This window comes from Cervus canadensis, chromosome 2 (genome assembly GCF_019320065.1).
Source record: "Cervus canadensis isolate Bull #8, Minnesota chromosome 2, ASM1932006v1, whole genome shotgun sequence".
Taxonomy (NCBI): Eukaryota; Metazoa; Chordata; class Mammalia; order Artiodactyla; family Cervidae; genus Cervus; species Cervus canadensis.
The window spans coordinates 19,986,359-20,009,273 of NC_057387.1; the positions used below are offsets into that span (position 1 = coordinate 19,986,359).

The window sequence follows — 22,915 nt, forward strand, 5'->3', positions numbered from 1 at the left end:
AGAAACCAGAGGGCATTATGAAAGGGCCAGACCTGAAGAGTAAAGCCTCCCCCAGGTGACAGAGCTGGAGCTGGGGCTTGTGGCAGGATTCTGACTTTGCAGATGATGAGGCACATTGGGATGAGAAGGCTGAATTGCCTCTCAGTCTGAATTGAAAGGAGGTGAATTTCCACCCATCTCCCACTTAATGGGCTTGGGAGCATGGGGCCCACCCGCAGTGTTCCTTCCTGCCTGAGGGACTATAGACCTGGCTTTGGAGTATGACCTGGTTATTAGAAGGGAAAAGGGTTATAAGGTTGAAAGAGCTCACAATTAAGCCAAAATGAGTAGACACAGAAAGTTTGGAAGAGAACAAAAGGCAGAAGGATGGTGATTGTTATGCCCGATGTCCGAATCCCCGAGCGGGAAGAGAGAAGGCTACCAAGACAATGCAACTCGCAAAAAAGGGAAGTTTATTACTGTCTCGAGCCAGGGCTTTCTGCCACAAACATCACAGTGGTGCAGGGTCAGAAAAGCCCTGGCTCAAGCTTGGTACACAAATTTATAAGATATGCAAAAGCGGTTAGTAGCTGGCTTAAGCGGATTGGTTACATGTTTGCAAAGTAATTCTATCGGTACAGACTTTCGCGGGCTTTTCAGCTCTCCCTTTGTTCTTACTGGGCGCATATTGATTGGCTGGCTCCAGGTTACCTGATGGGGGTAGGGAATCTTACCATTTCGGGGGAAGCTAAAACTTAGGTCCAGGCCGCCCGTCACGGTATTAACTCTGGCAGCCTCACATTCCCCCCTGTCTTCTTGTTCCTGTAGAGGAATCCTTCTCTTCATCCTGAGCTACCATCTGATATTGCTGCCTCAATACCATAATCTGAATGGTATTTAGACGTTCTTTAATAAATGACATTAGCCGGTTTAAAATACAAGGGCCAAATGTGAGTGTTAATAATAGCACTATAAGCGGGCCCAGGAGGGTGGAAACTAAGGTGGTCAGCCAGGGGGAGCGTTGAAACCAAGACTCAAACCATCCCTGCTGGGCCTCCCGTTCCCTCTTTCGTTGCGCCAGCCCTTCTCTTACTTTTGCCATAGATTCTCTTACCACTCCTGTATGGTCTGCATAGAAACAACATTCTTCTCCCAGAGCCGCGCAGACCCCACCCTGTTGGAGAAAAATCAAGTCCAATCCTCTCCTATTCTGCAAGACCACCTCAGACAAGGAAGTCAGAGACTTCTCTAAGTGGCTGATTGATTCTTCTATGCGAGTTATATCTTCATCTATGGCGGCTCGTAGGGAAGAAAACCCTTGGCCTTGCAGAGATAGTGAAGCTATTCCTGTCCCTGCTCCTGCCAGCCCAAGACTGAACAAGGCTGCCATGGTGATCGCACTGATTGGCTCTCTCTTTTGTCTTGGCAATTCTCGGTCCCAATGTGAGTACATAACCTCTTCAGAGTGGTATAAGATTTTTGGCATTACAGCAACCAGAACACAGAATTCTTGACTCTGGTTAAAAACCTTCACATTTAAACATGGGGTTAGCCCAGTATGTGAACAAATCCACCAGCCCCCAACCTCTGGCACAATCCAATTTTTGCCATATAAGCGTAGGTTACTAATAGTCCGGGCACAGAGGGAAGTTTTATCACGTGGCACTGTGCCCAAACAGAGTCCCTGTCCCCAAACTTCATTCATTGTGAGACCAACCTTGCGTTCTTCCCATCGGCATGGGGGTGGGTTCTGGCCTGAAGATAAGTAGTAAGAGACATTGAGGCCTATGGCCTCATAGAAGGGGGGGTGAAGATTATAACAAAGCCAACAGGACTGGGTTGCATTAGGGTTGGTATGGTTTAAGACCGTAAAGGCTGCATTCACTAAGGCCCATAGGGGGTCCTGAATTGCTGAGCTAATGGTAACAGCCAGAGGGCCAGGGGTTTCTGTCAGTTTGCCTCTGAGGCTAGGGGTAGAGGAGATGTTAAATGTTCCTGGCAAGCTTGGTCTGAAGGGGGTTGGCTTGGGGGTCGCCTTGTGCCCCTGTAATGCTTTGACCAGATTGGGACCTAAACTATGTACCTGCACCGGCTCAATAACCTGTTTAATGATTAAAAGCTCGCCTGGGTAGGGGCCGGGCCAATTTACGTGGAGCTGAAAACCCCAAGTCAGTCCTGAGGTCCAGCGGTTTTCTTTCTTCGCCCGTTCCTGGTTAAATCGTACTCGTACCTGAGGCCCCTGGTGTCTACGGTCCTTGAAGGTGAAGCTAACTAGATCTCTGTTTCCGACATCCCACCTCTGGGGTCCATCACAAGAGGTCACACAACTCCAGCTCCTGCAATAATAGCTTTCTATGCCACCACAGGTTTTCCAGTTATTTTTTACATAGCCCGGGCAAGCCCAAAACCCCAACCTATGGTTTTTTATCCCATCCCTATAGTACTTATCATGGAGACCGTCCTGCTTTGCGAAGAGGCTTGAGAGGTCGAAGTTCAGGTCCGGCCACCAGGTGTTTGGAGGGTGGATTCCTGAGGTCTCATCGAGCAGCTCATGAGTTTGCCCGTCGTTGAGTTTCCATGTGATCTTAGCAGGTTGATGGGGGTTATGACTGGTCGCTCCTGGGTCGATGAGAGCTGCCATCAGCAGGAGAATTAGGAGGTCTCCCAGCGGACAAGTTTCAGTTTCAAAGGATTTGACGGGTGAGGACTCGCCTTCCATTCTGCTCGCGCTTTTTCCTGTTCTTCCGATGTGGCTTGCCGCACGTGATTGCAATGAACCCAGGGTCCAATCCCGTCGACCTCGTTCCCGAGTGCTGCTTCTTCTCTGCCCTCATCAGCTGGCACGCTTTGCAGGCTTGAATTATCTCTCGTACAGTTACATTTTGACGAGGGAACCTCAGGCAGGCCATCTGGAGAAGTGTTAGGGTCTTTTTTTCTCCCAAGTGTGTAGTTGTGTGCAGGTGTTCACACAGGTGATGACCCAGGGAGGCAGGCAAGATCAGGTTGTTGTTTTGGTCTCGGTACCATCCATCTTGGTCATCTTTCTGGAGGGTGGTATCCTTGTTGATCCAGGCGAGATCGGGGAGGGAATATTCGGGAACTGGTGGCAAGGTCCCCATACCAGGGGGTGGAAGTCCCACGGCTAATATGGGGGCGGCATAGTCCCGGCTAGCTGCTTCTCGAGCGGCCGCATCAGCAGCACGATTGCCCAGCGCCTTAGGGTCTTCTCCCTTCTGGTGACCGGGGACATGTACTATAGCTACTGCCCGGGGTAGTTGGACAGCTTCCAAGAGCCTGCGAATCTCAGGCAGATTTTTGACCTCTTTTCCCTCAGCTGTCCGAAATCCCCTTTCTTGGTATATGGGACCTTGAATATGGGCAGTGCTGAAAGCATATCGGCTGTCAGTAAAAATGGTGACTCTCTTCCCTTTGGCTTGCTCCAGAGCCTGTATTAGGGCAATCAATTCTGCTTTTTGTGCAGAAGTGTTTGGGGGTAGTGTCTCAGCCCATATCGTCTGCCCTGAATCATCAACTATGGCTGCTCCCGCCTTCCTTTGCCCATCTTTCACATAACTGCTCCCATCGGTGAACCATACTAGCTCACTGTTGCTTAGGGGTACATCAGTTAAGTCTTTTCGTGCCGCCAGGGCCTCAGCCAGTATCTCACTGCAATCATGGAGAGGGCTGTCCTTCTCTGGGTTGGGTAGGAGCGTGGCCGGATTTAGGAAGCAAGGGGTCTGAAAACGCACCCGTGGGGCATCGAGCAGCAAGGCCTGGTAGTGTGTCAAGCGGGCATTGGAGATCCACTTACCCGGCGGCTGCTTTAAAACCCCTTCCACGGCGTGGGGGGTGTAAACCGAGAGTTGCTGTCCATACGTCAACTTGTCAGCGTCGCGGACGAGGAGGGCTGTAGCTGCAATGATGCGAAGGCAAGGGGGCCACCCAGCGGCCACCGGGTCTAATCGCTTCGAAAGGTATGCTACCGGCCGCTTCCATGGTCCCCATTGTTGAGTCAAGACCCCCTTTCCTATTCCTTGCTTTTCATCTATAAACAGCTGGAATGGCTTATTTGGGTTAGGCAGGGCAAGGGCTGGGGCTTCTAGTAGGGCCCGTCTGAGTGTCTGGAAAGCCTGTTTCATTGGCTCAGTCCAAGTCCACTTTGGGGTCTCTTTACTTCCCTCATATAAGGGCCGGGCCTTCTCAGCAAACCCCATAATCCACAGTCTGCAATATCCAACAGTCCCCAGAAACTCTCTCACCTGGCGGGGGTTTTTGGGCTCTGGTATCTGCAATATTGTTTCTTTCATGGCCTGGGTTAGCCACCTTTGCCCCTGCCTGATCTTATACCCCAAATAGGTGACCTCTTGCCGGGCTATTTGTGCCTTCTTTGCGCTAGCGCGATACCCCAAGATGCCTAGGGTCTGTAATAGGTCCCCAGTGGCACGGCTGCAAGCTTCCTCTGTGGTTCCAGCCAACATAAGGTCATCTACATATTGTAGCAGAATGACCTCTGGGTGGCAAGCCCGATATTCGTAGAGGTCCTCACTCAGAGCCTCATTAAACAAGGTAGGGGAGTTCTTGAACCCCTGTGGGAGGCGGGTCCAAGTTAATTGTACTACTGGTTGGCCCTCCTCCTCAGTCCACTCAAAGGCAAATATCTCTTGGCTCTGGACTGCCAGGGGTAGGCTGAAAAAGGCATCCTTCAAGTCCAGCACAGTGTACCAAGTGTACTCAGGCAGTAAACTGCTCAGGAGGGTATACGGTTTAGGGACAGTTGGGTGTATGTCACTCACCCGTTTGTTGACTTCTCGCAGGTCTTGGACAGGTCTGTAATCTGTCCCCCCTAGCTTCTTCACCGGCAGTAAGGGGGTGTTCCAAGGGGATCGGCATCGCCTGAGAATTCCGGCCTCCATGAGCCGTCGAATGTGGGGAGTGATCCCCCGCCGAGCTTCTTGGCTCATAGGGTACTGTCTCACCCTCACAGGAACTGCCTCGGCCTTTAGCTCGATGACGACCGGATGTCTCTGTTTAGCTAGTCCCATTCCTGCTGTTTCTGCCCAGGCCAATGGATATTTATGGACCCACGGTTGTACATCTAGTGCTATGGTCTCTGAGGGCTTAGGCGCAAAAAGTCTGTATTCATCCCTTAAGGCTAGGGACAAGACATGTATCGGTTGTCCAAGTCCATCCGTGACTGACATTCCCCCTGGGTCAAAATGGATCTGAGCATTAACTTTAGTCAACAAGTCTCTTCCAAGTAGAGGGGCTGGGCATTCTGGTATCACCAAAAACGAATGGGACACCTGGTGGGTCCCTAGATTTACTTTCCGTTCTGTGGTCCAACAATATCTTTTTGTCCCCGTGGCTCCTTGCACTAAGCTGGCTTTCTTAGACATTGGTCCCAGTTTTTGATTTAAAACAGAGTGTGGGCGCCAGTATCCACCATGAAGCCAACGGGTTTCCCCTCCACATGTATGGTTACCCAGGACTCGGGGAGGGGTGCCGAGTCTCGACTCCCCTAGTCACTGTCTTCCCCCGCATATAGAACTCGAGTTCCGGGGGGGATTTTCTCTCTCTGGGTCATTCCTCTCCTTGAGTCCCTCTTAGGGCACTCGTTTTTCCAGTGCCCCTGTTCTTTGCAGTAGGCGCACTGATCCTTCTTTAGGGCCTGCCTTTTTGGTTTTTCTTTTTCTCCCGTCCGGGGTCTCGAGGTTCCCTCAATTCTGTTCCGGCCTTTAACCCCGCAAAAAGAATCTGGGCTAGCTCCTTCTGGTTCTTCCGGTTTTCCCTCGCCCTATGTTCCCTCTCTTCTTTCCTGATCTTTTCCGCTAATTCCCTTTCCTCCCGCCGAATTCGCTCTTCCCTTTCCTCTGGGGTCTCCCTATTATTAAATACCTTTTCAGCTACTTTCAGTAAATCCTGTATTGTCTGTTCTCCTAATCCCTCTACCTTTTGTAATTTCTTCCTAATATCTGGGGCTGCCTGATTCACAAACGCTAACAAAACTGCAGCGCGTGACTCCTCAGCCTGGGGGTCCATAGGTGTATATTGCCTGAAAGCTTCCATCAGCCTCTCTAGGAAGGCTGCCGGGCTTTCAGTGGGCTCTTGCCTTACTAAATTTACCTTTGCCAGATTTGTCGGCTTTCTTGCTGCAGCCCGCAGGCCAGCCATTAGAGTCTGGCGGTACACTCGGAGACGCTCCCTACCTTCCACCCGCTCAAAATCCCAGTTAGGCCGCAACAGAGGAAACCCCTCGTCCACAAGATGAGGCTGGGCGGTTGGCCTCCCGTCGACCCCTGGTACCCGTTTCCGCGCCTCTGCCAGAATTCGCTCCCGTTCTTCCGTGGTGAAGAGCACCTGCAACAGCTGCTGACAATCATCCCAGGTGGGATTATGAGTAAACAAAATGGAATCTAAGAGGTCAATGAGGCCTTGGGGCTTCTCTGAGAAAGGAGGGTTTTGGGTCTTCCAATTGTACAGGTCACTCGTGGAAAAGGGCCAGTACTGATAGGTTCGCTCTCCGTCCGGGTTAGTTGGTCCCACTCGGACGGGGAGCGCCTGAACAGTGGATGAAGGTAACTCTGGGTCCCCAGGGTCTTGCTTACCCCTATCTCCCTTAGTTTTCCCCCGGGTCCCCAATGCTGGTCCCCCCTCACGGTCGGTTCCCGTTGGCCCTCTTAATCCTCTCGGTTCACCTGTGGGAGCTTCTCTCCTCGGAGGGGATTGCAAGGAGGGCACATATGGCGGAGGCCTTATCTCCGTTTCTAGATCTATCAGGTTTGGATAAGATGATTCCTGAAGGACTGGTTTTGGGTCCTCTTTCTTTTTGGTTTCCTCCGGGGGGGTCTCCATCACCAGGACCTGTGAACTGGAGGAACTAGGAAGTTTGTAGACAAAAGGTTTTAACCATTTAGGCGGATTTTCTACTAGATCCTGCCAGACCATGACATAGGGGACTTGACTCGGATGGCCCCAGGGATCAGGAGCCATAATCTTCTCCTTCACAGCCTGTATGATGGACGGTTGAAAGGTGCCTTCCGGAGGCCATCCAACCTGAAAGGCGGGCCACTCTGCAGAACAAAGAGTTATTAATTTACCTTTTTTGACTAGCAAAGACAAGTCATGGGCCCTGGCCCTGACATCCGAAAAATGGTCAGTCATGAGAGAAAGTGGGGTAGATTCTCCCTGCCCCATGGTCAAAGAATAAACGGTAAGGAAGAGAGAGAATAAGTCAGAAGTGAGAAAGAACGATGCACCAGAAGAGAACGAGACTAGAGACAATGCCGGCACACACACACAAAAACACGGAGAGCCAAAGACAAACACACGGACAAACAAACGTCGGCCGACGACACAGCGCTGGGTTTTCGGGCCCCCTGAATTTTCTTGCCTCCCGGTAGCAGATTCACCTTACCGAATGACGTCCGCTGTTCACCAGGCTCGGGGTCGGGAGAGGAACTTTCCTTCCCGCGGAGTCGGCTGCCCCCCAGCGCGTCCGCTGGCCTTGGCCTTACGCCGGCTTGGCTCCCCCTTTATAAAAAGCCTTCTCGCGGAGTCGGCTGCCCCCCAGCGCGTCCGCTGGCCTTGGCCTTACGCCGGCTTGCTCCCCCTTTATAAAAAAGCCTTCTCGCGGAGTCGGCTGCCCCCCAGCGCGTCCGCTGGCCTTGGCCTTACGCCGGCTTGCTCCCCCTGCTTCCTGAGCACCGGTGTTATTATTTATCCTTCCCCTTTGTCCTGTAAGCGTTCTCTTCTCCCTGTCAAGGGATCCCGGACGAGCCCCCAAATGTTATGCCCGATGTCCGAATCCCCGAGCGGGAAGAGAGAAGGCTACCAAGACAATGCAACTCGCAAAAAAGGGAAGTTTATTACTGTCTCGAGCCAGGGCTTTCTGTCACAAACATCACAGTGGTGCAGGGTCAGAAAAGCCCTGGCTCAAGCTTGGTACACAAATTTATAAGATATGCAAAAGCGGTTAGTAGCTGGCTTAAGCGGGTTGGTTACATGTTTGCAAAGTAATTCTATCGGTACAGACTTTCGCGGGCTTTTCAGCTCTCCCTTTGTTCTTACTGGGCGCATATTGATTGGCTGGCTCCAGGTTACCTGATGGGGGTAGGGAATCTTACCATTTCGGGGGAAGCTAAAACTTAGGTCCAGGCCGCCCGTCACGGTATTAACTCTGGCAGCCTCACAGTGATATGATAAGCCTTGGATTCCTGCTTTGAAATCTGTTTGTCCTCCTAGCCGAGGAGCACTTTGCAGCTGGGCTGAGCACTAATCAGCCGCTCAAACCTGGGTTCTAGTGCAGAGTCCTCAGCTGTCCACTACCAAACCATGTGTCCTTGGGTTAGTTACCCCCCTCTCTGTTCCAGCTTCCACTTTTGTTGACTTAGGAGCCAAAAAGGGGAAGTATGTGTCTGTAGACCTGGTGGCAGTTTAGAGGAAATAAAGCCAGTGTCATCAGAGAGCAGAGCCCTGGGTACATTGCTCGGGTGTGTGTCATGTGTCCCCAAGCAGTGCCTGTGTTTGGAAGCTAAGTTAGTGAATCTGATATCAGTCTGAGGGGTTCGTTATGGGAAGATTGTTCTGTTTTCTAATTCAGGTTTGTCTAGAAATGTACCCTTGTTCCTGGCCCAAATTCACATTTGGTTTAATTTGACTATTCCCATGACTTCTGCCAAAAGTTTCCTTTCTAGATCCCACAGATTTTATTCTAGAAGTAAAATGCTTGTGGATCTGGAACTAACACAGCATATGAAACATGTTTGTTGTTGTTTAGCCAGTAAATTGTGTCTTACTTTTGGGACCACGTGTACTGTAGCCCACAAGGCTCCTCTATTCATGGAATTTCCCAGGAAAAGACTACTGGAGTGGGTTGCCATTTCCTTCTCCAGGGGATCCTCCCAAACCAGGGCTCAAACCTATGACTCCTGCATTGGTAGAGGTATTCTTTACTGTGGAGACATAAGGGAATCCCCATTGTGCATAGCAAGTCTTTCAAGTCCCCATTATTATCCCCATTTTATAGATGAAAAAACTGATGCACAAAGATGTTGAATGACCTACTAATTTCATATAGCTAGTTATGGAGAGGGAAAGGATTTGAACCTAAACAGTCTACTCTTATTCTCTTTTAACTTTGAATAAACCACTGACTGATTGATAGTCATGTATGTTTCTTGAGGGATCTTAAAAAAGGCCTTACTCTAATATATGTTTTCTGCTGAGCCTGTATCATTGTGTGATGTTTACCATAGAGCATTTCCCTTTCTCAGTTTCTTATAATACGTATGAAAGATTACATCAACCCATTGTTGTTGTTGTTTAGTTGCTAAGGCATTTCTGACTCTTTTGCAACCCCATGGACTATAGCCTGAAAGGCTCCTTTATTCATGGGATCTTTCAGGCAAGAATACTGGAGTGGGTGCCATTTCTCTCTCCACATTGATCCATTAGAGAGAATTAACTCATTAGATGTCTTCATTGTCTTATTGAATTGAAGTGGTGGAAGGGCTTGAGGAATTGTTGCATTTTGCTGAAGAATGTCATAAATCACATCCTGCCTCTTGCTCTATTTCTGAACAGGTTTAGAAAATTAAACAGGAGGAAATATGGTAGGCAGAATGCCACTTTCTTACTGATGGTCATACAGTTGTAGACCATGACTCTAGGTTCTGTTGTTAGGTAGATCACTGCTCATGGTAGACCCCATGGTTAGGCAGAGTTACCCACCCAATGGCAGTCCTGGGCTGAGGCAGCCTTCCTGCACAGATGTAGGACCCTGTTATGGCAGGGAGGATCTCTGCAGCTCCCAAGAGAAGGAGAGCAGACCTGAGCCAATTACCCTTACTAAACTTATCAATCAGATAAGTCTTTCTACTATTTCAGAGGCAAATCAAGAAAGGGGTGTAAAGGGGCCAGGCATGGGGAAAGGTACCCATATCCTCCAGAGACTTTAGACATCTTGTAGTCATGCCCTCTTATTCTGCAGATACAATCAAATTCTGGAGAAGGACAGGACTCTGATAAACCAGTGCTGCAAGATCATCAGGGAGCAGAGTCAGGAAATTAAGATATCCTGACCTGGGTCCAGACTCCACCTACTTTGCACTACTAAGTTCTCCTCCAGGAAGAGTGAATAGTGGGAATGCTCCAAAACCTGGTGTGCAAGGGCCCTGGTGGGAAGGGAAGGACAGAAGCAGTGAAACTGGGGTGAATGTGCCTGTTGAACAGGACATAGAGTGATCCCGTCTGGACTTCAGAGCATCAGGTATTGATATTTCAGTCAAACTTTCTTTCCCCTGCTGTCCTCTTCACAGCTCTACCTAGTGTGAAAGCTGGAAAGACTATTTGAGATGACCTATTCTATTAGCTGGGCTTCCCAGATGGTGCTAGTGGTAAAGAACCTGCCTGCCAATGCAGGAGATGACAATGCATGAGAGACATTTGATCCCTGGGTTGGGAAGATCCCCCAGGGGAGGGCATTCTTGCCTGGAGAATCCCATGGAAAGAGGAGCCCAGCAGGCTGCAGTCCATAGGGTTGCAAAGAGTAGGACACAACTGACGTGATATAGCATGCATGTACTCCATGAGTTAGGATTCTTCAGTGAAACAGAGCCAATATGACATGTATATATGTAGGAAAATGTTTACTATAAGGAATTGGCTCATTGGAGACAGGCAAGTCCAACATCTGCACCTTGGAGACCCAGGAGATCCTATGGTACAGATGAAGTCTGAAGGCATTCCACTGGAAAATTCCCTCTTGCTCAGATTGGTGCTTTTATTCTGTTCACACCTTCAGCTGAATGGATAAGATCCACTCACATTATGGAAAGTCATATGGATATGCTCTACTCGAAGTGTGTTGATTTAAATGTTAATGTCAGGGAAAAACACCTTGCAAGTTGACACATAAAAGTAACCATCATACCCACATATCCCCTTCATTTTCCTTGTAAGTCTGATAGTTTTCCTGGATTTTAGTCATCTGAGTACCACTGCCATGATTTTTAAATGCAAAATCCATGTATTATTTATTTAATTATTTCCCTTACACCAGTGTTAATCACTCACTTTAAAAAAGTTAGCCTCACTAAAAGCATTGTTGTACTAGTAATTTCTTTCCAAAAACACTCAAGAGTAAATAGCCAAAGCATTTCAGAAAAGTGATCAGTTCAGTCCTTCAGTCATTTCTGACTATTTACAACCCATGGACGGCAGCATACCTGCCCTCCCTGTCCATCTCCAACTCCTGAGTTTACTCAAATTCATGTCCATTGAGTCAGTGATGCCATCCAACCTTCTATTCCTCTGTCAACCCTTTGTCCTCCTGCCCTCAATCTTTCCCAGCATCAGGGTCTTTTCAAATGAGTCAATTCTTTGCATCAGGTGGCCAAGGTATTGGAGTTTCAGCTTCAGCATTAGTCCTTTTAATGAATATTCAGGACTGATTTCCTTTAGGATGGACTGATTTGATCTCCTTGCTGTCCAGTTCAGTTCAGTTCAGTTGCTCAGTCGTGTCTGACTCTTTGCGACCTCATGAACCGCAGCACACTAGGCCTCCCTGTCTATTACCAACTCCCGGAGTCTACCCAAATCCATGTCCATTGAGTTGGTGATGCCATCCAACCATCTCATCCTCTGTCATCCCCTTCTCCTCCTGCCCTCAATCTTTCCCAGCATCAGGGTCTTTTCAAACAAGTCAGCACTTCACATCAGGTGGCCAAAGTATTGGAGTTTCAGCTTCAGCATCAGTCCTACCAATGAACACCCAGGACTGATCTCCTTTAGGATAGACTCGTTGGATCTCCTTGCAGTCCAAGGGACTCTCAAGGGTCTTCTCCAACACCACAGTTCAAAAGCATCAATTCTTCAGTGCTCAGCTTTCTTTATAGTCCAACTCTCACATCCATACATGACAACTGGAAAAACCATAGCTTTGACTAGATGGACCTTTGTAGCAAAGTAATGTCTCTGCTGTTTAATATGCTGTCTAGTTTGGTCATAGTTTTTCTTCCAAGGAGCAAACATTTTTAAATTTCATGGCTGCAGTCACCATCAGCAGTGATTTGGAACCCAAGGTAATAAAGTCTGTCACTGTTTCCATTGTTTTCCCATCTATTTGCCATGAAGTGATGTGACCAGATGCCATGATCTTAGTTTTCTGAATGTTGAGTTTTAAGCCAGCTTTTTCATTCTCCTCTTTCACTTTCATCAAGAGGCTTTTTAGTTCTTCTTCACTTTCTGCCATAAGAGTGGTGTCATCTGCATATCTGAGGTTATTGATATTTCTCCTGGCAATCCTGATTCCAGCTTGTGCTTCATACAGCCCAGTGTTTCTCAGAATGTACTCTGCATACAAGTTAAATAAACAGGGTGACAATATACAGCCTTGACATACTCCTTTCCTGATTTGGAACTAGTCTGTTGTTCTGTGTCCAGTTCTAACTGTTGCTTCCTAACCTGCATACAGATTTCTCAGGAGGTAGGTCAGGTGGTCTGATGTTCCCATCTCTTTAAGAATTTTCCACAGTTTGTTGTGATCCACACAGTCAACGGCTTTGGTATAGTCAATAAAGCAGAAGTAGACATTTTTCTGGAACTCTCTTGTTTTTTTATGATGCAACGGATGTTGGCAATTTGATCTCTGGTTCCTCTGCCTTTTCTAAATCCAGCTTGAACATATGGAAGCTTATGGTTCATGAACTGTTGAAGCTTGGCTTGGAGAATTTTGAGCATTACTTTGCTAGCGTGTGAGATGAGTGCAATTGTGTGGTAGTTTGAGCATTCTTTGGAATTGCCTTTCTTTGGGATTGGAATGAAAACTGACTTTTTCCAGTTCTGTGGCCACTGCTGAATTTTCCAGATTTTCTGGCATATTGAGTGCAGCACTTTCACAGCATCATTTTTTAGGATTTGAAATAGCTCCACTGGAATTCCATCACCTCCAATAGCTGTTCATAGTGATGCTTCCTAAGGCACACTTGACTTTGCATTCCAGAATGTCTGGCTCTAGCTGAGTGATCACACCATAGTGATGATCTGGGTTGTGAAGATCTTTTTTGTATAGTTCTTCTGTGTCTTCTTGCCACCTCTTCTTAATATCTTCTGCTTCTGTTAGGTCCATACCATTTCTATCCTTTATCGTGCCCATCTTTGCATGAAAATTTCCCTTGGTATCTCTAATTTTCTTGAAGAGATCTCTAGTCTTTCCCATTCTATTATTTTCTTCTATTTCTTTTCATTGATCACTGAGGAAGGCTGTCTTATCTCTCCTTGCTATTCTTTGGAATTCTCCATTCAAATGGGTATATCTTTCCTTTTCTCCTTTGCCTTTTGCTTCTCTTCTTTTCACAGTTATTCAGAAAAGTGTATTTGGTACCTAAAACCATCTTGAATTCTCTTTTTGGGAAACAGTGTTAGCAGAGCTGCAATTAAGGAACCAGCCTGTCGCCCCGCCTGACCACCAGGGAGTGCACTTTCCATCTGTCCAGGAAGCCCCAGGCCTTTATCCTACCCTGGGGTGCCTACCAGGCCCGGAGCTGTGCCCCTTCCCTGGAGAGTCTGCTACGGAGTGCTGTCACCATGAGAGGCCCAGCCCTGAGCCCTGGGGCGCCAAAGCCCTCTCCATTTGGAGGGGCTGCTGGGTCCCATAGAGGAGGTAAGGTTGGGACTCAGTCGCACCGCCCTCCCAGACGTGGAGGATCCTTGGAGCCTTTCTCTTCTAGTAAGCTGTGGGGAGCTGAGGTGCCCAGATAGCCAGGTGGCCTCTTGGGTAGACCCTCGACTGCTCTACTGTGTGTTTGGAAATTGCGAGATGGCTTGCTTTAGGCATCTGCCCTTAGAACACCGGTCCCTGGGGTGTCTGCCTGTCAAATGGGAAATTAGCGAAAATTACTTCTGGGAAAAGGGGTTGCATTTCCGGAAAGAGGGGGCGGGGCCCAGCTGACTCAGCTGGGAGACTGTTAGGAGCTTCAGAGGCCTGGATACCTGGCTCACATAGCCTTCTGGGGAGCGTTCTCCTTCTTCTGAGGTGACCAGAATGAACCAGGAGGTCTTGGGATCCTGAGACAGGACTGAGCTTGTGCCTGGCTTAAGGGAGAGACTGATGGTCTGTCACACTTTATGCAGGTACACTTTGGCCTCCTGAAGCACAGCATGCACACCTTGTCTTGATTTTTTAAAATCAGTGCATTCGTGCTTCAGTCGTATCCAACACTTTGCGACCCTGTGGACTGTAGCCTGCCAGACTCCTTTGTTCATGGGATTCTCCAGGCAAGAATACTGGAGTGGGTTGCCATATCTTCCTCCAGGGGATCTTCCTGACCCAGGGATCCAACCGTGTCTCTTATGTCTTCTGCATTGGCAGGTGGATTCTTTACCTCTATGGCTACCCGAGAAGCCCCTCTTAAGTCAGTGTTTAAATGGTATCATTGCTTTACATAATGGAAGACAATTATTTTAAAAGGAAGTTTTCTTATAAAATTGTGGTAATGGTATGTGTGTCAATGGATGGATTTACAAGATTAAACAAAGTACATGAAAGTTCTTTAAACAGTGCCTGACATGTAAGATCTCAGTACTTGGTTACTTAGTGAGATTATCCTAAGTTGAAAGGAGTTCTGGGAAACACTGGGATATATGGTCCCTCAGTTTAGTTCAATTCAGTTGCTCAGTCCTGTCTGACCCTTTGCTACCCCAGGGACTGCAGCACACCAGGCCTCCCTGTCCATCACCAACTCCGGAGTTTAGTGAAACTCATGTCCTGTTGAGTTGGTGATGCCATCCAACCATCTCATCCTCTGTCATCCCCTTCTCCTCCCGCCTTCAATCTTTCCCAGCATCAGGGTCTTTTCAAATGAGTCAGTTCTTCACATCAGGTGGCCACAGTATTGGAGTTTCAGCTTCAGCATCAGTCCTTCCAATGAATATTCAGCACTGATTTCCTTTAGGATGGACTGGTTGGATCTCCTCGCTGAGACGGTTTTAGCTCTCTTTTCCAAAAACTTTTGGAAGCTCTTAATTTGCGGTCTAGCTTTCTTTTCCCTTTTACATGTGTAGCCCAGAGTGTCCTCTCTGGCCAAAGGGAGAAGTTCCCTGCAACTCTACTGCTAAGTCACTTCAGTCGTGTCCGACTCTGTGCGACCCCATCCCTGGGATTCTCCAGGCAAGAACACTGGAGTGGGTTGCCATTTCCTTCTCCAACGCATAAAAGTGAAAAGTGAAAGTGAAGTCGCTCAGTCATGTCCGACTCTTCGCGACCCCATGGACTGCAGCCTACCAGGCTCCTCCGTCCATGAGATTTTCCAGGCAAGAGTACTGGAGTGGGGTGCCATTGCTACCCACTGGAAATTCCTGTCGGGTTAATTGCAGAGGTAACTACTAAATAGAGTTGCCAGCAGGTGGCCCCAGAGCACCGTGGTCGTGTTTGCCTCTTTGGATCCCATCAAGAGGGTATTAGGGCTTCCCTTGTGGCTTAGTGGTAGAGAATCCACCTTCCTGTGCAGGAGATGTGAATTTGATCCCTGGGTTGGGAAGATCCCCTGGAGAAGGAAATGGCAACCCATTCCAGTATTCTTGCTTGGGAAATCCCATGGAGAGAGGAGCCTGGAGGACTTAGTCCATGGGGTAGCAAGCAGTCAGACATGACTTAGTGACTAAACAGTAACAAGCGGGTGTTCATTTAGGGATGCTTGAGAACTTGGGCAAAGAGATTTGTGATTGTTTTTTCCTCTTTCACAAGATTTTGACCTTTATTTGATTCGTTCATATAGTCATTCTTCAGATATTATTTTGGATGCCTACAGTGTCAGACTTTATTTTTTTGGGCTCCAAAATTGCTGCAGATGATTATTGCAGCCATGAAATTAAAAGACGCTTACTCCTTGGAAGGAAAGTTTTGACCAACCTAGATAGCATATTAAAAAGCAGAGACATTACTTTGCCAACAAAGGTCCATCTAGTCAAGGCTATGGTTTTTCACGTGGTCATGTATGGATGTGAGAGTTGGACTGTGAAGAAAGCTGAGCCCCGAAGAATTGATGCTTTTGAACTGTGGTGTTGGAGGAGACTCTTGAGAGTCCCTTGGACTGCAAGGAGATCCAACCAGTCCATCCTAAAGGAGATCAGTCCTGGGTGTTCATTGGAAGGACTGATGCTAAAGCTGAAACTTCAATACTTTGGCCACCTCATGCGAAGAGCTGACTCATTGGAAAAGACCCTGATGGTGGGAGGGATTGGGGGCTGGAGGAGAAGGGGATGACAGAGGATGAGATGGTTGGATGGCATCACCGATGTGATGGACATGAGTTTGAGTCAACTCTGGGAGTTGGTGATGGACAGGGAGGCCTGGCATGCTGTGATTCATGGGGTCGCAAAGAGTCAGACACGACTGAGTGACTGAACTGAACTGAACTGAACTCTGTTCCAGATTCCATTCAGAAACTTGATATCAATGAACTAAAACAAAGATCCTTGCTGTAATGGAGGTCCCATTCTAGCAGGTAGCAACAAAGATAGTAGATAAATTAGGTAGTGTGTTAGAAGTGTTGTAGGCTTCTCTGATGGCTCAGTGGGTAAAGAATCCACCTGTAATGCAGGAGACACAGGAGATGCATTTTCGATCCCTGGGTCAGGAAGATCCCCTGGAGAAGGAAACAGCAACCCGCTCCGGTATTCTTGCCTGAAGAATCCCATGGATAGAGGAGCCTGGCAGGCTACAGTCCAAAAGGTTGCAAAGAGCTGGACATGACTGAGCACACACAGAGGTGTTATGGAAAGAAAAGTATAAACCAGAGTCTGTGGGAGTGAGGTTGTTGGGATAGGTTGGCTGTAGTATTGAATATGATCGCTAGGTCGGGCTCATTAGGGAGACAGGATATGAGCAAGATTCAAAAGAAATGAAGTTAGCCAAGCAGAGATCTGGGTGAAGAGTATTTTTATTTGTAACAGTTACATTTGCTCTGATTGAGGCTAGAGAAGTGAAATGACATGTCTGAGGTTTTATAGGAGGTTGCTGGCAAAGTTGGAATAATTTCCCCTCTTCATTTCTACCCCCATCTTCCTCACCACAGGAATTACCTCACACAGACATTACCACTCTCTGTTTCCCAGGGTGATGGAGGCTTCTTGTAAATCTGCAGTAATACATAGCTTGTTTAAGTGATGACTCACATTTGCTTGGCATATTTCCCCAATTGGGTAATACCAAACTCTCTGTGATCTTTCTTTTTTATGTAATGAATAATTATGTGCTTCATGCTGTGGAGGATAGAACTGAGGCATGGTCCCAACACCTAAGGGCCTAATAATCTATCCAAGAACATTTTGCTCTTCATTTTTTCTCTTTCATCTACTTTCCCCACAAAAATCCACTGATAATCTTTGTCTACAGCTTAACCTTAGAACTGAGTCAGATGATCAAACTTAGTCCCCCAGCCTTGGTGTCTAGGTTCCTGAACCCTCCCCCAGATCTTTTTTGTTGCCTCGTGATACATGGTGCCCCTGGGTATCCCCTGGTCAGAAGAGTGCACTCTCTCTAGCCTGTGTTGGACCAGGTCTATGAGACAAGGCTTATGCTTTATCCTCTACTTCTAGGCTTTAATTACATACCCCACCTGGGCTTTTATCCCTCCCTGCAACCCCCATCCCCCCGCCAGAACTGTCTCTCTGCCACTTTTATTCACAGCTGTAGAAATCTCTTCACTTGACTGGAGACCCTGTGTCTTCCTCTTTGGAAATGGTGCTTCTTAGACACTGGTGTGTGGACTTGTGCGCTCTTCTTGGTGCCTCCAAGCTGCTTCTCTGAGCCTGAGTCAGCTCTCTCAGCCTCTGACCCTGAGAACTCTGGTCATATACTGAATCCCCTTCCCTTCCTGCCCACATGTGATGTCAGGAGATTGTGACTGTCTTTGTTAAAGTCCTTGGTTATGTATGGTGCTTGTGAAACAGCAGTGAAACTCTGGTCATATACTGAATCCCCTTCCCTTCCTGCCCACATGTGATGTCAGGAGATTGTGACTGTCTTTGTTAAAGTCCTTGGTTATGTATGGTGCTTGTGAAACAGCAGTGAAACTCAGCAAACTTTGAGGTGTTTAAGTGTTTGAGAACTAGTAGTGTAGAGGAGAGGGAGCTTGGTAAGTCTGCAGTAGATAAAAATGAGGAAGCTTGGTCTTGAAGGGTGGGTAGAATTAATAGGTGTGGGGAGAGAACAGAGTGGGTGAACATGAGGTTTTGTGGGACAATGAGACATTAGCCTAATGGAATGCTGGAGAGGGTGTGTTTGGAAGTGGTGGTGTGAAGAGGTAGGTAGGTAGGGCTGGGCCAGAACAGGGCCTGGAGAACAGGTCAAGAAGGTTGCATTACAGTGTCCTAAACTATTCTAAATAGGAATTTTTCTGGGAAGTTGACATTAAGTCGTAAGAGGGGCATGTCATTAGGACCTATAAATCCACCTGCCTATCTTTGAGGATCTCAAATTTACAACATTTCCAAATGCTGCTTATAAAAAAGGTTCCCTGGGCTGTTTGGTCGTGGCATCCTGTTCCTTACCCATTCGCTTGTTTTTTTCTCAGTCTCCTCTAGCGTATCCTGGAATGAATGCTGCCAGACTCTGGTTTCCTTTTGTGTCCCCAGAGTCCTCCACAGTATCAAATACTCAATGCTGTGAAAATACTTGTTGACTGAGTGAATAAACTAAACATCTGTTTCTCCCAAGGGTTGCACAGAATCAGACACTACTGAAGAGACTTAGCACATGTGCACACATGCACCCAAGCTTCTCTGCCCTCTCAATGCTCAAATCTGTTACTGAGGACACAATCTATCAGGCCTGCAAAGTTGGAAACTTGGAGTCAATCTTGGTGAAGACGTGAGCATAGGCCCTGGCTGCTCCTGGACTTGACATGGGGACAGTAATCCCACTGAGACCTTGTTTTTTTACTCCATTATGACAAGATAACACTTATATACCCTGTTGCATTTTAGATGTGAAGGCTCAAAGCCTCAGACTTAAACACTGATAGGAGTAAAAACTCACTGGAAGGCAGGGCTGTGAATTGCAAATTACATATTTCTATAGGTAACCATCATGTTAGCTGTTGTGATTTCTTCCAAGGGGCAGAATCACACAGTGGTCAAGAGTATGGGCTCTGGAATCAGACTGCCTGGGCTCAAATCCTTGTGCTACTTACCAGCTGTGCATCTTTGGGAAAGCTGTGTAAACCTCTATGGCTCAGTTTTCTCCTGTGTGAAATATGGGTGAGAATAATACTTCCCTCACAGAGTTGCCATGATCCAGTTCTCAGAGCAGTGCTGGCACATATTAATGCTCAGCAAGGTTTAACTATAATTATTCACTCTGGGTATTTAATGGACCATTGAGACAAGCTTGTTTCTCTTGCCATTTTGGGCTGCTGCTCTAAGACAAGTGGCCTGGCCTCATTTAAGATGTGGCCACGGGTGTGGTAGGAAGAGATGTTTGAATTTGTCGAGTGAGGAGTGGGTTCCTGCAGGAGATGACAGTGGGCACAGAGGGAGGTCCCAGGTTCAGACGAGATTATTTCAGGTGGAATGTGCATATAATTCCCTGACACACTGAAGGAAGTGTTACTGCCTAGCTATGTATACACAGTGCTGCACAGAGATGGAAAGATCTCTGCTCTGTCCTGGTTTTGCTTTGTAGTGGGAGAAGCCAGCCCAGTCTGAAGACTGTGTAAGGCCTCATCACAGTCCTGCTCTACTTCCCCATCCTCTCTGTCCTCAAATGACTCTCCATCCAGTTCAGTGAGTTTAGCTGGACACTTCACCCCAAGAGTGGTGGTGGTGTTGAGGTGGACCAGGCGGCTTGGTGCTTTTTCCAAACTGGTCAACCGTGAAACGTTACTTTTCACCACTGAGTCCTAGTTCCCCACAGTATCAAGCATTTAAATCTCTTACTACTTCCTGTACAAACAGAGCAAAGATTATTTTGCACTGTCTAGTGGTTTTATTGTGCTGACTTTTAAAATACTTGGAAATGAAAGTTGTTTTTTTGTTGTTGTTGTTGTTAGGTACAGAAACATCTGTAGTCAGCCATGCGTAGTATTAATGAGGTCTTTCCCAGCCCACTGTGGGCTTCACACAGGTGTGCTCTGAGGGCCGCACAGTCCAGATTGAGGGATCTGAGGACAAAGATATCAGCATCCCTTTCTTCTGAATGCAGAAGGCAAGGTGCAGGTGTGAGATGTTCAAATTTGAAAGATGATGCTGTTGCAAGGAACCTTTATTTTTTCCTACTATGCAGAATAGAGAAAAGACTGCCTAAACAGAGATGGAGGGGAGTTAGAGAAAAATAAAGAGTAGGATACAGTTTGTGGGTCTGTATTCTTTCTTTGCCCCAGAGTTAGTGTGAAAGATGGTGAATTTTTTTCTCTTTTCTTTTTTTTTTACAGAAAGGCATCATTGTATTTTCTGAATAAGACCTTGATCAGGGTAAGCAGTTCTTTGTGTAACACATTGTGTTCTGCCCAGAAATAAAGGAATCTCTTTAAATAAACATTTCCAATGTCAGTGCATAGTCTTATCTCTCTAATGTGGGCATCTTAGAGCTGAGGGGACACATGCCTCTTTTAGTGTTACCAAGATGACAGCAAACCTTATGGAGAAGTCCTTTCAGACCGTGGAGGACAAACATGGTCTGACGTGTCTTGGGATGAGTGAGGGGGGCTGAGTTTCTCCCAGCCCAAAAGTGGCATCAAAGGACACCTGCAAGTTCCATCCAGTTATTCCTCTTCCTTTCCTGGATACTTGTCTGTCTTCCTCTTCACCATTCTGACCTTGTCACTTTTCTATTTTGAAAAAATTTAAGTCTTAGGATATGGTTTCACCTTGTCCATTTGGGTCCGTTTAGACTCAACCTCCAATCTCTTCATATGTGACCCCTCTCTCCATTCATGCTTTGACATGTTCCTAGACCTGTTTCCAGAGCCAGAACCACTTCCTAAACTGGAGTCATCTCTTTGTTGACAATATTCTGAAATACCTCTATCTGCTCCCTCCTGTCATTTCACTCTTTCAGTGCCAACTTGATTTCCCAGGACTGAGTATTTTACTGCCTGCGGCAGGTAGGTAGGACCACAGCTAGACTTTAGTATCTTTGTGTGAGTTAGAAAGGCTTCCTCTTTGCATGGATCTAGTCCTTTGGACACATCACTTGGCAAATAGGGGGTCCCTGGGGAAAAGAAAAAAGTACTCAGGTGGACGTAGTTTTTTGCTAAGGATACATGGGTTGTTAAGTGGACATGGATTGGATTTCTTGGACTTGCTCCCTGTGGGTACTTCTGAATAGTGGACAGATTTTACAGCTGTAGGTGTGCCTTGTGTTAAGAAGAAAAACTTCAGAATCATACCACTTGGGTTCAAATGCTAGCTCTGGTGACCGTAGCCAATTACTTAATTGCTGTGCCTCGCTGTCCTCATCAGTAAATTGGGTATATGGGATTATCTCTCATGGGGTAATTGAAAGGATTAGATTCCATAATCACACTTTTGAAAGTATGGGCCTCAGTCATGTTATAATGCATTATGAGTATTGTCAGCATTGGATAAGCATCTCAAAGAGGTGCAAATCTGATCACCCCAATTGCTCCCAGAGTGGGCAGAAGAGAAGGGTTGGATTAAGGGTGCATCGAGATCAGCTCCTCCTGCTAAGCTTGATGACTCCTCATCTAGACAGGGCTTCCACCTCCACTGAGAGATGTCACAGATAATGACTGTGATGGGCTGAGCTTGTTTTCTTCTCACTTCCTTCTCCTGCCTGTCCTCTTCCTCATATCCTCAATGTACATATTCCTTCAATCAGCAATCTGATATAATATCTACAACTGCATATTGCTTATTACTTGCCTTCCTGTCACTGTTAATTCTATATTTTGCTTGTCTCATTTTCTTTACTTCTGTTTCCAAGAAAGGTCCCTATATCCTCAATTCTTCCTTTGGAAACCCCCTGCAACCCCATGTTCAGTGAGACATCTGGTTTTCTGTGATGCTGTTTCTCTTTACTCTGTGGAGTGGAGCCTGCTGCTCCCAGAGAAGGCAGTGTGGGCTGGTGGATTGAGAATGAGTTTTGTGGTCAGTCACAGCTGACCTACACATCCTGGCTGAGCTATGTGTCCCTGGACTCACAGTTCACTTCTGAGAACCCCAGTTAGCACCCTGAAAAGCTTAAGGATCTCTGCTCCAAAGAGTAGTCAGGTTAAAGAGGAATAAGTGACCCAGCATTGATAGATCAGTCCTGGTATATTTCATACTGTTACTTTACCTTTACCTGAAAAGCTTCTGCTGCTGCTTGGAAGGCCTGTCTTTACCACAGTAATGGAATTAGGGGGAAATTTGATTGCAAAATTATCCCTGCCTTCACAGGCACACAGTTTGGGTCCAGGAGAGGTCCTGTCCCTATTTCCCATTCCTGTAACCCTCTCTAGGGATCATTCAGTATCTGGGACCCTTCACTTGTCCTTCCACCTGCCCTGCCAATTCCATACCTGCCACTAACTTCACTTTATTGTCTATGCTTCCTCTGCCAGGTGTGTTGGTGAATATCATGTACTGTGGTGCATTCGCTGTTCTCTACACATTTGTGATTTTCCATCTTATTTAAGTTCTGAATCCTACCTGACAATCTCTTTCTTCATTCCTAGTTGATGCCCTTCCCAAAGCTCTCAGTGCTTCACACATTTCTCACTTGTTTCAAACTTCCTTCCCTCCCTTCCCATATTCCTTTTAGCAGATTATTTCACATCCTTTTTTCTTAAGAGGGAGAAGTGCCTAAAAAAGCATTAGGGGTCCATTCTTGAGAAGAATGTTTCTTTGAATAAATGACATGGAAGACATTTAAAGAAAAAAATGTCTTTGAGGTTACCAGGATTACAGTTGGTCATTTCTTGTGGGTAAAACAGCA

General features: G+C 47.0%; 1 protein-coding gene across 1 annotated transcript; it reads right to left on the reverse strand.

Moving 5' to 3' along the window:
• Positions 1-811: 811 nt before the first annotated feature.
• On the reverse strand, positions 812-6,839 carry LOC122426828 (the record flags this gene model as incomplete). The annotated part of the gene is given in 4 exon segments (XM_043446026.1): positions 812-2,515; positions 3,120-5,407; positions 5,410-5,682; positions 5,685-6,839. Coding segments are annotated over 4 exon segments (5,412 nt in total), but the record flags the coding sequence as incomplete, so codon positions are not given.
• Positions 6,840-22,915: the final 16,076 nt, after the last annotated feature.